Source organism: Dermacentor albipictus, chromosome 3 (genome assembly GCF_038994185.2).
Source record: "Dermacentor albipictus isolate Rhodes 1998 colony chromosome 3, USDA_Dalb.pri_finalv2, whole genome shotgun sequence".
Lineage (NCBI taxonomy): Eukaryota > Metazoa > Arthropoda > Arachnida > Ixodida > Ixodidae > Dermacentor > Dermacentor albipictus.
The window spans coordinates 36,069,935-36,083,356 of NC_091823.1; the positions used below are offsets into that span (position 1 = coordinate 36,069,935).

The 13,422-nt window shown below is 42.4% G+C and overlaps 2 protein-coding genes across 4 annotated transcripts in view; one reads left to right on the top strand and one right to left on the bottom strand.

The window, feature by feature from the left end:
• Window positions 1-1,405: 1,405 nt before the first annotated feature.
• LOC135902636 (AN1-type zinc finger protein 2A-like) lies at window positions 1,406-10,964 on the bottom strand. Of its 2 annotated transcripts, XR_010564552.2 has the most exons (8): window positions 10,688-10,964; window positions 10,447-10,489; window positions 9,814-9,997; window positions 8,979-9,124; window positions 7,670-7,736; window positions 4,839-5,021; window positions 4,401-4,437; window positions 1,406-1,858 (listed from the first exon to the last, which is right to left on the bottom strand). XR_010564552.2 is itself a non-coding variant. In XM_065432837.2 (7 exons), the coding sequence occupies exons 1-7, from the start codon at window positions 10,740-10,742 to the stop codon at window positions 1,826-1,828; spliced, it is 681 nt and encodes a 226-aa protein (XP_065288909.2). In that variant the 5' UTR covers window positions 10,743-10,960; the 3' UTR covers window positions 1,406-1,825. The 2 variants fall into 2 exon arrangements, 1 of the variants encoding a protein (XP_065288909.2); XM_065432837.2 differs by lacking the exon at window positions 7,670-7,736 and having other exon boundaries at window positions 10,688-10,960.
• A 202-nt stretch (window positions 10,965-11,166) lies between these two features.
• Cyp40 (Cyclophilin 40) overlaps window positions 11,167-13,422 on the top strand; it is a 34,709-nt gene continuing 32,453 nt past the window's right edge. The window contains exons 1-2 of one of the 2 annotated variants that reach the window (XM_065432819.2): window positions 11,167-11,312; window positions 11,876-12,013. In XM_065432819.2, the coding sequence (XP_065288891.1) occupies window positions 11,246-11,312; window positions 11,876-12,013 (205 nt within the window). In that variant the 5' untranslated portion in view covers window positions 11,167-11,245. Of the gene's footprint in view, window positions 11,313-11,346; window positions 11,606-11,875; window positions 12,014-13,422 lie in introns of those variants that run through there. The other variant, XM_065432824.2, reaches the window with a different exon arrangement.

Genomic DNA, 13,422 nt, shown 5'->3' on the forward strand with positions numbered 1-13,422 from the left:
GCTGCCGATATGTCAGTTAAGCACTAGCTTGTTCAGTTCTTTCATATCTGTGGAGGCATGTACATTCAAAAGAGCGAAATAATGAAACAGTGCAAGCGTCCAAACATTCTAAGCAGCCAAGAGTTGAATAGTACTGCAAGTCGAATGGCTGATCACACACCCTTGGTGAATGTTCAATCACTTAATTCTGGAACTGCTGGAATAGGCTTACAAGGTTGGGCTCAAGGCAAGAACTGTTGTCAAGCAGTAAAGGAAAAATGGCAATTTTGTGAAACATGTGGGCAAAGAGCTCATATGAGCATGCACATTTTCTTCCAACGTATTTCACAAATTTTCTATTTTTTGCTCAAGCCCTTGCTCCCATTCATAGAGCTTAGAATGCCGCTATTCTTAAGGCTGTATGAATGTGGTCAATATTATCTGACAATATTAAAGAAACTAAGGTTCTGTAATGTATAACAAAATCACACAAACTTTTGGTTGAGGCACAGAAAACATCATAGGTACTAACGAACAAACCCTCAAGCAGCATCCTGGGCACTTTTTACTGCTTATCTCGTGTGCATCATGGCTGACATTGAAAAAAAAAGAAATAACCTTACTAGATGTTTCTCTTCTTTTCACAAAAAGAGTGCTCGCGAAAAACAGATAGTTCTGCTGATATACCTTCTCAGTGGAATGCATTGTTGAATGCCCAAGTTTTAAGTTTGTGCCAGAATTTCTAGATATATTTGTTGTTACCATAGTGCAGCTGGCTCATTTTCAAGAAAACTTGTTATAACAGAGCATTTAAACGGTGTATTGCACGGCGAATGGAGGAGTTCTTCCTGCGTGTTATACTCTTTTTGTTTCTTTTGTTGTGGTGCAATTTTTCTGATGTGCAATTTTAAACGTGGACCGATGCTCGTGCTTTTAAGGGGAGTTTTCGTGCAAGGCCAGCAATACACGACACCATCACAGAATCTCAAGAGTTGGAAAAAAAAAGACTATAGGAGCACCGATAATTCCACATTCTCATTAAGCTCGGTTGGTGTGGGGGTTGTAGCAATAAAGCACATTACGAAGAGCTGGCTGGTCATTGCTGCATTGAGAATGATTCACAGTATATCTCACAAATACAAAGAGAGAGAGAGACGTTGCTGTTGTAATAAGATGTATTTTTCTCTTGTGTAGTTATATGTTTGTTAAAAAGCTGTCATTTGCATGTACCAGATAAGATGAACAAAATAAGCCCAGGGCCCTTGCATCGTTACGTGCAAGGACCATGACACCAGCATTTTTTTAACAATGTTGTTGAATGGAAGTTGCTCATGTCAATCCCACATGTACAATAACAAAAAAAAAGGAAAAATAGGAGCTGGGACAAACACACACACATACAAAAAAAAAAGATGTGACACACATGGAAGATACATTCAGCTTTTTATTTCAATAATAAAGACCTTTAAAAACAAAGATGGCTCTCTTGGAGTGTGGTAACTTATGCCATTTTGGAGCCACCCGGCAAAGCTCTAATGGCTGTGTATGATGGCAAACAAGTGGCTTGGCATGGTGATAATGAAGCCCAATTACACGGTATTTGACCTACTTGTTCTCAATTAATTAAGCCTGTCTTACTCAGCCTTAGCAGTACTGCCAGAGTGCTCTCAAAATGACCAGTCAAATATGCCATTAATATATAGCAAGATAAATGGGAATGTCCAGCAATAAAAATAAGAGTGGCGAAAGGCACACAATTTTTCAGAGCCCAACAAGTGCAGAATATTTAGGCCACTGGACGGAGGGTGCAGTGGTGGCCACACTGCATGTCGAAGAGGCATGTCGACTAGGAGACGAAGCAGCTCTTGTCAGACTTTTGCTATAAAAGTGCGGATAAAAAGAAAGGGAGTAAAATTTAATTTGGGTGCATTGTACAATCAAACGGTCAGCTTGTTAGTTTTAGGCCAATAATAAGGCATATTCACATCAGTGCAACAGCTGCGCATCGTGTAATCCTTCAAGCGTAACCCATCAATGCCCCAGGCACAGGTCACTGGTGAGAAATGATGTCCATCCATGAATTAACGTCAGCTATTTGCAAGATGGCACTTGAAGAGAGAATGCAGCAAAGGAGGTCACCTACAGCAAGCAAGGTCTAAAACTAGAATCTGGGGTTTTGGTTGCGAGGGACACCGGATTGCAGGCTACGGATTTCAACCACAGCCGGGAATCAAGCCTGTGACCGCTTGCTCGGCAGCACATAACCACCACAACGGCGTAAAAACAAGGCACTGAATTTAACACAATATTTACTTAAAGATTAAAGGGAACCACACACTGCGGACACGACTACATAGTCGCCGGGGCACGACTACATCACCGTCTGGCTTGGAGTGCGGCGACCGCAAGAATAAGGAAAAACGGCGTTTGTTTTGAAATTTCAGATCTTTCTGGGGCATGTAGCGATGTAATACTTTGCAGGCACGATCGTTAGCGCGCATTGTATACTCTGCGCTTGTCAGCTCAATATGGCCAGACCTCGTGAGGAGCCCTTTAACAAGGCCCTGGAACACTCCTGAGAAAGGCTGTTGGGCAGCACCAATAACAGCATCACGATGCAGTGATTACGTCAATTACGGCGATTATGTCGTCAATGAGTGCACTATTAATCGTTGATTCAAGGCATAATGTGCAATTTACGTTCGCATGATGTTGCGAACACCACGGAAAATAAAAAAACTACAGCATTATGATTTACAGCCATTTTATGTATCACCCGATTATCACACAGCCACCGGCAAGGTGTTGCAACTATGACAATGACACATTGGATGCCTCTCCAAAGCTGCATTCACCCAATAAAAATTTTTATTCTCTCTCTTGACATGCCAAGCACATGGTGTGCCAATGGCCGCTTGGCAGCAGCTATTGTGGCCAGAGGAATGATGCCATGGCCTCCGAGATTGGAGGCCCTTGGCGACAAATCGCAGAAGCCATGGGAACGCCATCAACATGCTGAGCAGTCTTGGCAACCATGGTGTGCCAATTTCCTTTATTTAAGATCAATGCTCTGCAGTTATTGAGTAGCATTTCACGACGTCAACAGCAAGTGAAATGCTGCATCCAGAGCTGCAAAAATTCCAGTTGAGGGTTATTCTGATTGTGCTTGTACAGTAAACCCTTGTTAACTCGGAAATTGTACTAACCAGGGAAAAATTTGACATAAGCAAAATCATGAAAATGGAATCCCTCTGGCCACGTAGATACCACATGTAGCCTTTCCAATATACCAGTTTTACATTTTTGGGCATTTTCGCTCACATCGGCACCGGAAATGTCGGCATCTACTGGCCACATTATTGGCACAGAGTTCCAGACAATTTCACTTGGAAAACTGAAACTATGGACGAGCACAATTGTTATGTCCTTAGCAACCACTCACGAGTGACACAGCGTTTACGCCTTATCATCACACGCGCATGAAGCGAGCATCGTCATCAAGCCACGATCTGACTGAAACGCTGTGGGATCGCACGCTGGCTTCTTTTGGGCGCAGCGTGTGGGCTCATCACATCTGATCAAAAATGCCTAACATCTTGCCCAAGCTCATAATTAATACACTGTGATTACACTGTGATCACACCGTACACTGATGCATCACTGACAGTGTCCTAAATTAGGGGACAAAAAAAACTTTCAGCTCACCGCATGCCACAAAAAAGTGGCAGCGAGCAGGCCTTGCCAGTTTGCGCGAGCCGTGATAGAAAGAAGGGGAAAAGAAAAGCAGGCATCTGGCTAGGTTAGCAAGCTGCCGCCAGATACAAAGAGAGTGCAAGCGACGCTGCCCCGTTGCCTTTTTTTCTGGTATTTTCGAAGTCTGAGATTTCGAGGTATCCGGAGTCTGGCATAAAAACTTTTCGAGATAAGAGGCGAAAAACACAAATTGATATCATGGCCGGAATGAAATTTCAACTTACCCTATGTTTCGAAATATCCGAGTTCAAGTTAACGAGAGTTTACTGTATGTCTGAAGTTTCTGCGACCAATGAATGTGGTTTGCATGCATTAATTGCCATAATTCATTTTGCCATTAGTTTTTGCTCCATGCCTGGAGCAAAAGTGGTGGCCTTAAAAATTGTTGCAGGGATCTCTTTTACAACAAACATAGTATAGAATATGCAAAAAAAAAATTCTAAAACGAAAACCAAGACAGGCAACATGACTATTTCTGTTATGGTTGTCCTGCTATTTGTGTTTTGTCTTTTCCTTTGTATTTATTGTTACCCTTTCAGAAAGGCTTTTAATAAATATCAGTTGGAAGTAGGCACCTTATTTGCTTTATTTGCCATTCTCAAAAACTAAAATTTTTAGCATTAAATTTTACCTTTAAGCAAAAAACAGCTCATTTCTGACATGCTTACCCTTGATGTCCTTCTCCGCCGTCCATGTTCGTCAGTGCTGCAACAAAGCACAATAGTGATAAATTAGAATAAATTACAAATGTAACACTGTTCAAAACACTTCCTGCCAAAAATTGTCTATATCTGCCGCCATAACTGAATTGTGGCACTGACTAACACTACCAGGTCTAGTCTAGCACACATATAATACACAAGAAATACATCACATGCGTAATGCAAAGATGTGGGTTGAGATCCCACCTGCAGCAAGTTGTTTTCCATACACTTTCTTTCCATTTATTTATGATTTCCACATTTCAATGAAAACAAATAATTTACCCTACTCTTGCCTTGGTTTCTTTGCCTGTTGGCTTCATAAGATTGTCACAAACAAAAATCGGGCCCCTTGGTTCCCCAACTTCTCATTCATGGCTTCTGGGGTAGAACACCTAGGCTCACCTGTGGCCCTGAAGTTCCGCTTCATACAGAGACTGCTGCAGAGCCCATGCCAAGGCTTCATCTTCTGTCTGCAGGTGAGACACACTAGCCCGCTGGCTTTGTGCTCCGCACGTAGACGCTGCGGCCACTCGTTTGACCACAGGGCTGGAGGCTTTCTGCTGAAGTCTGGACATTGCGGCAGCACTACGGGGCACAAGAAAAGCGTGTGGTTTTGGGGATGGTCATCTGAGCAGTACTGTACCTGAAGCAGAGTTGCCTTGAGCTGGACGAAAGACATGGGAGGGCTGCTCATAAATGGGACACCAGAGAAAAATGCTAAATCAGTGATGACTGGTGTAAATCACTTTGAGTGGTGAAGTATTTGCTTTAAACTCACTCATCTGACAGGAAAGGGGTGATCGCTAGAGGAGAAAACAAAGGTCAAGCTTTCCTTTTTTGAAATGTGCAAGAACCTTGGTGCCAGTATGTAAGTGTTACATCATGGGTCTCGAAAGTATTGCGACTGCTTTGCTACTACAAAAGCACAGCTTACTAATAACGCTTAGCTTAATTTTCTTTGATGTCCATTTAGAGGGCCCTAAATAGAAATTTAAGCTCACACTAAAATGCACATTACCATTCAGGGATACCAATTTCTGCCCATGGAGACTTAGCAAGCTAGAAACAATGCAAAAACATAAGCATGGCGATTCCACCTCGAAGTTCCTATGCCTGCCTTTCGTGAAGTCACAGATTTTTATAGCCTGCTTGGCTTTGGTTATTTGCTTGGCAATAAAAATTACATTGAAATGTATGCAAGGCTGAAGTTGGTGGCCTTTGGAAACATTTACTACATGAAAATGGCCAAAATGTTAAAGCGTGGTGAAATCCATGTCATGCCGACATCAAAAACATCGCAGGCATCAAAGTTGGAGTACCAAATTCAAAAATGAAAGTTTGTCGCTCATGCCATCTTAATTGCCTTTCATGCCAATTCAAGCCAAGTAATTAACCCTTTCTGCCAAACAAGAACAAACTTAGGAGACTTTCTCAGTTTCTTCTTTAGTGTCCACTTACTATAGAAAATACCCGACTAGTCAAAGTGGTTCATTGTCCAATTCCCAGTTTATGCAGCTGGTTTTTAATGCTGGTTTCAAATCATTTCAATCAGTTAAAGATAGTGACTGGACAGTAAACCAGTGTAACACATCCATCTGGGAGAACACCTTTGGCAGCCCAGATCACTAAAGCAGTGAAGACAAAAATGTCACCAAAAGAGCGATGGCCACGACAACATTTCTCATTTATTTGAGTCGGCAACATGTTGGATGCTCATGTGAGACTAGAGGCAAGGGCTGACCATATCTAGACTGTTACACTGTCCTCATAGAAACATTGCAACATTTTTTTTTTATTTCTCTGAATTAGGTGAATTAGTTGGGAAGAAGATTGTGAATGAAGGAGCCGCCCTGCACAGGAAACTCATGCTTGCACCAGTTATCTCACCACCTGCTTTGCAAGGGAATTACTAGCTGCTGAAAGTTAAAAGGCCATAGAGGAGATACCACACTCCACAGAAAAATTCAACAGAACCAAGCAATCTGTATACAGGTGGTGCTCAAAACATGATGACTAATACATTTTTTCAGCGCCTGTAGTACAAAAGAAGCATGGCCTTCAAGATTTGTTTCTATTGCCATCACACGACACAGATATCACCTATTCTTTTATGCTGAAGTTTAAATTAACCAATACTTTGATTACTTTGACTTTCATACACTAATTAGTTGTCACGTGGCAGTCTTTCACACACTGATTAGTTGATCATTTCAGTGAAACGAGGGAACAAGGTAATGGAATTACTCTACCACAACTCTGCAGGCCATAAGAAAATTATTAAACCTGCAAGCCTGTCAACCTCAAAATTCAGTAAGAAATCCTGCAGATGTGAGAAGAAATAGCATGCACTTCTTTTTGCCTATATGCCCTTCTCGCAAGAAATGTTTATGCTTTAGTAAAGATAATTAGCATCCCTGTATATGGGGTGAGCCATGCACAGGAATGCTAACGATAACCTCTAGTAATTATCATGAATGCCATGGAGTGTTAGGCAGAGGAAGAGGAGGAAAAGAAAGGGGGTTAGACAGCCGTTCTGGGGCCATGACGCAGGTATTGAAAAGCACCTTGCACATTCACAAGAGGGCTGGCATAGGCATTATCCCAATTTCTTTTAAGGATCCATTTTTTTTTTCAGCAAACTTGCGTCGCCTCATCTTTCAACACCTTGAAAACTATTTTGCAGAACTGATTTTACAGCATAGAAAAGAACAGACAACAACCAAGATAAAGAATTCTAAAGCATTTAGGCCTCACACCGGCATTTTGTTCACGATATCCTGTGTTCTCTTCAAAATTGTGACGTTTCTTTAAAATAACTTATTCTGTTTTGTCAGCATCTGCTCCGTTTCCTTCACGATACTTCCCAACCAGCCAAGATTTCACCAGACGCAACTCCATCAACAGAATTTATCTTTCGTAAAACTTGACATAACATTAGTAAAATCACAGAATGAGACCAAATTATAAGCTCTACAGGAAATTTGGATAGGTTGGCAGATGTGCTAAGGAGATCAAAAGCAAAGCTTTGGTGCCACCTTTAAAAATTAAAGCTGTTTCCAAGTCTGGATCTGAGATATGCAAAAAGTAATCGTGCGAAAAGCCACAGAGATAAGCCATAAAATAAGTAACTTCTGTGACAAATGGGCTGCCACATCTCCCCCACCCCTTAAGCTGAAGTGAAGTTGTGGCCGAGTCAGGTATGAGTGAATAACGGCAGACCCAATAATCCTTACGCAATGGCAACAGATTCTTCGGAAAGTCAGCATCCAAGAAGAAAGCAAGGAGCGAGCTCTGTCAATTCTGAAACAAAGGCATAGTGCAGCCAACCTTTCACTGTGAGAGACAATAAAGAAAAGTGGACAGGCATATCATAAGTTGCCCTGACATGTCGGTTGCTCTTCTAAACTCTTCAGAGCGAACAATAACCATTGTTTTGCTGATTTGGAGACACACTGTCCCAATGCCCACTCCTGCTTAGGGCCTTGAAGTAAAGCCCATGGAGGAGAGCTTGTAAAATAAAGATCATACGAGGAAAAGTATTTACGCAAGTATATGCTGATGCATTCTGTAGCTGTTAGTCTTTTCTACCGTGGAATAGGAATATTATTAAAACAGCGCCACACGCAAACAACTTTACCAAATCAACATTCAGTATTTGTTCAAATACAGGCAGGGGCATAGTTAAATTTATTCTCCAAAAAACAGGTGTGCTCATAACTGTAACCAGACATTACCACAGTACGAAAGCATAATGCACACTAGTTAAGTACACAAGACAGACGGACTTACACAGTACCATGTATGTATGCTGCATTTTCTCTCCACAGCCTATTATTGTGTGCACTGCATTGTACTGCAGCAAGACATAGCAACAAGCCCACCTTTCAACGCTAATGACCAAAGACATCGTAGCCAACTATGTGTAAGGTCAGCCAGTATCTGGGATGAAAACACGTGTTCATGTTTAGCTTGCACCTAACAAAAGAACTCGCAAGGAAGGGTCAAGTGGCAAGAAGGAAATGTCACCACACCACATCTCCGGCCTTGGAATTAAGCAATAGGGAGAGGCAGAGAAAGGAACAGCAGGATGACGGGAGACAAAGCAATACACAAAGAGTGCGAGTGCTGTGTCCAAATCAAATTAGTCGTCTGCCTTGCCATATACGGGTACCAACTTTAAATGTCACCGCATTAGGTCTTGCCAAAGATGGATCTCTTTTCCCATAGTCCTGCCTAGTAGAATGCTGATTTAGGCACACAACACCTATTTGCTGCGGCCAGAAACATATTCAGGTAGTGAAATAAATACATAATAAAATGCCACAAAACATAGAATTTGTCTCCATGTTGAAAAGGAAAGTGCATGCATAATACAGCTGGCAGGTCACAGAAAAAAAAGTTTTTTTCTCTTACCAGCTGCTGTTTAACTGTAAAATGTAGTGTGAAAAAAAAAGAAACATTGGCCTAGGCGGCTCATTTTACACACAATGTTAGCGAAGTTTACGAAGCTGACACAATTCTCGCAGTATACTGCTTGCTTACCCTGAGGGGGACATTCCCTTTCCTGTGCAGTTATGGTCATCCGGAAACCTGTGCTTCAAACAGTGGTTGAGGCTGCAATGTGTGCACTTCAGAGGAATCAGTTCTTTCTGCTTGCAACCCTTCATGGAGCAACGATTGACATATGCCTGCAAGGTGAATGGTCAAGAAAGCCTTTGATTACAAAAAGAAAAAAAAACAGCAGCAAAGTAATGTGCAAAAAGTTCTAACAGTAACTGAGTTCCTTCATGCTGTCAGTCACATACTGTGTGATATAGGAATGGTTTGAACATTTGTCACATTGTCAATTTCAAAGCATTTTGTCACCACTCAGTAGTACCTTTCAGCAATGGATACCAGGAAGTGATGTCAGATATTGCATCTTTAACAATCCTAGATCAGTTCATAGAATGCTGAAGTATGTCTCGTTCATTCCTTTTTAGCCTGTGGAAATTCTTGCATGTGCATGGAAGGAAACGCTACAACAACGAACTGTTACACGTGTACCACTTAAAGTAGGCTGGCTGGCTTCCGCAGTTATTTTTTCTCTATTTGTGAGGAGCAACTCTTAACTATGAAAATTTCTCATGGCTAAGAGATGTCACACTTGTGGTTGAAGCTTCCGAGAGAAATGATGTGTGGTGCCTACACAAAAGGACAGCAAGCAAGTAAAGGTGAAATTTGATGTCAACATTGACATGTCCATTTCTCAGACCATAAAAGCACCAAGGACACTTGGTCAGGGGTCGCTAGCACAGGAACCACAGCTCAAGCAAATACATATTGGCCTCAGCCCTTTGACTCTATAAACAGGAGAATGTACGTTTAAAATACGTACCTTGCGCTTTGCTTGAGCCGGATCAGACTGGCAGTCACGGTCAATATGGCTGCTTACAGCTACATCAGGTAGGTCACCTCGCTTGCTTGGTACTGGGCTATTACAGAGTGGACACACAGGCACCTGGACATCTTTGCTAAGGCCAACGGTACAGCTGTGATTTTGGTAATGGAAGTGGTCCTTGCTGCAAACGAATTCATCCCAAAAGGCAACGTCACACTTTGCCCAAAAGAAATAAGCTACTGCTCAATTTTAGCACTGTTCTGTAACAAAATCCTGGTGCAAAGCCTCTGCAGAACTACGATGCCAAAAAGCAAGCAACGGTTGAGCCGAATCCTACTGTGTGTGTGCGCGCCTGTGTTTTCTGGCCATATGCCAAAATGAACTAGGCAGAAAAGCAGTGACGCAAGAAAACATCATGCTGACGTTTTAACGAATGCTCTAGAAACCGATAGAGCTGAACAATTTATGACAACTGCGAACTGTCAAGAACAAAATGGTCCAACCAACGCTTGACTACGCACGCGGAATGGCAGCAACGGCCTTCGGTAGGCCTTCGCGCTTAGAACTGCAGCGCACCTGATGTCACCCAGCGAGCACTAATATCGCTTGTTGTTTTTGCTCGAAACTTACCAGTAAATCTGTCTGCAGGCGTCGCACTTCACTGGCAGAAAATCTGAAAGAAAAAAAAATACGACAGCTATTCAACTAGACTGCGACGAGCTCGCAATAGGGTAAATGCGCAACCTTAGAAACGAAAGCTTGGATACAATACAAAAACAACTTGGCATCGCATCGAATGTTCGTGCAACTCACGTCCAGCTTGCGACTCCTATTCGCGCACAAACATCAGCTGAAGAACATATTCACTTACCTAGCCTCTTGCAGGAGCTCTCAGAGCAATGCCGTCCTAACTCTGGAAACTCCATCCTCAATCGTAATGTTTGACACTCGCTGATGCACAAGCACTTTAGCAGACCTTAATGCCACCACTGATTTTCACTCTTGAGAGCGACAGCCTAGTTGCACCACACTGCCTGCGGATCGTACACCAGTTTGCTGTCTCATCGCCCCTCTCCAAGGAGGTTATCGTTCGCCTCGCAAAACTTATCAGACTAGTCATACTGCGAAACTACACACATCGCTGCCATTGCGGAAGCGTCCGCAACGTTGGCAGCGTCATGATTGAGCGATTGCAGCGCTGCTATTTAGCAATTTCATCACTGGTCACCAATATGTTCACAATTAGATCACCACAGTCGTTTACGAAAGCATTTAAGTTGAAATAACTTTGCAATTTTACAGGTATATCACCAAACAAATCGCTCAAATAAAATCTTAGTGAGAAAGTTTATTGTTAGTGCTGCCATCACGTCACTTAACGTCGAATGTCATTGTGATCGCTCCTGTGAACTCCATCGCCCCATTAAAAATGTCGGACTCTCCGATGTTACCGAATCCACACGTGTTTCTCGACGTACGAATTGGTGAAGAATTCGGTAGGAAAGCTCCCATTTTTCTGTGCCATAAAATTTCTACAGCGCCTTGATTGTGTACTCAAGAACCCCTGTCGCAGGCTGTGACTGGGCTGCAAAAATCAACTTCATGCAAGCATCGTCTGTGGTGTATTTATGTGGGCTTGCCTTCGCGATCTTGACATTGGTGTTATCTCGAACATTGTTCATCGACGCCTACGCACCCTTCACCAGCGGTAGCTCAGCTGTTCACTTCGCTATCTTAGCCTGCGCACGATTGTGATCACGTTGGTTTGTTTACAGCTAGAAGGTGATCGGTAAGAAATGCTGTGTCTAGGTACTACGTTGACTTTTCCTTTTTGTCATTTCAAACTAACGGCTTCTTGTCCAAGTTGAGTTCTTAGTTATGTCAGAACTTAATATGTCTTCGCTGGAACAGAGTGATCGCTCCTCACTTCACGCGCATTGCCAGTTTGCCACATTTTCAAATCCGTGCGCCAGTCACTGTATTGGCGGCGTAATGCTTAGTAAAAGGTTAATCTCATGGTGTGTGTGCTAACATTCGTTTCCTTTTTTTTTTTTCACAGTTGGGCGCATAGTGATTGAACTTTTCCGGCAAATTCAACCACAGACTACGGAGAACTTTCGAGCCCTGTGCACTGGAGAGAAAGGAGTGGGAGTCAGCAAAGTGCCTCTTTACTACAAGGGATGCAAGTTTCACAAAAGTTAGTGCCAGGCGTGATCGTAATGCATGAACCTGTCACCTGTGATATATTGAAGTGCCTTTCACCTATTACTTTCGTCAGTTATGTGTATGTAATGAGGCTGAAGACACAAACGTAAAAAGTATCTGCTTTCTTGCGGCTGCTTGCAAAGTACTTGCTTATTTTCAATTCTTTCCAATTTAATTTGTGTCACTTCTGTTCGCTTTTTAAAGAGCGCTACCTTGTTTGCCTCTTGGGTACTAGGCACGGGACAGAGCGCGAGAGTGTGTTCTCGCGCCTAGTACCCAAGATGAATTGTGACCAACTCACCCAACAAGACGTCCTTTCAACCTTGTTTGCATACTGTGAGTATTGGGGAATAACCATCTGTCCAAAAGCAGCGTACTATGCAGTAATGTTCATTATAGCAACTGCACACCAAAGAAATTCAACCATGTCAACAAGATTAATGTTAAAGTGAATTCAACTATAATCATAATGGTGTACCAACACAACACTAATGGAGGAAACGGACATTGTGGCAAGAACAAGTTAGGTTTATGCCAGTATATTATCACGCATTGCTAACTCCCAATTCTGCTTATTGTTGGTCAACCATGTTCATGTAATTCAGCTGGTGTGGGGCTAGTTGTGGTGTGCTTCGAACCCGCCTCATACAAGCCAAGTACACTGCTGACGAAAATACAGCTTGCCATCATTGCAACATTAGAGTGGAATCAACACAACATATGATCCTAGAATGCACATTCGTTCAACCTTACATGACGCTCCAGGCGCATAAAAGAAATGTGCTGACAATGGCACCTGGGTGATTTCGAAGATTGGAAAGCCATTGAAACTATGAAACGGCAGTCCAAGCATAAGTGGTGCACTTGGAACCAGTTAATTTGAGCAGAATAAAATGAAGAACTGTGCCAAAAGAAGCAGGACATTTTTGACAACTAAATTCTTGTTCCCTATTTCATAGGCCAGATCCATCATTTCCCGCCCCCCTTTTTTTTCTTTTTTTGTAGATCTCTTGTTGATGTAACCATGGTGTAACCCTAATGTAACCATGATGATAACTGTCCCATTATAAAAGCAAAGACGACAGCTGTCATCATGGTTACATTATCACAGCCATTTCTCCCATACCTCCTAAGAGATGCATAAAAATTGCAGGGCAAAATGCGAAAACGCCCGTGTACTTAGATTTAGGCGCACGTTAAAGAACCCTAGGTGGTCTGAATTTCCGGAGTCCTCCACTACAGTGTGCCTCATAATCAGAAAGTGGTTTTGGCATGTTAAACCGCATAATTTACTTTTTAAAATAAAAATTGCAGTATAGACCCCCCCGTTTATCACCCTCTCCATCCCTCCCTTGGAATTCAAGGCAGTCATCCTAATAACAGAAATATGTTTAGAAAATT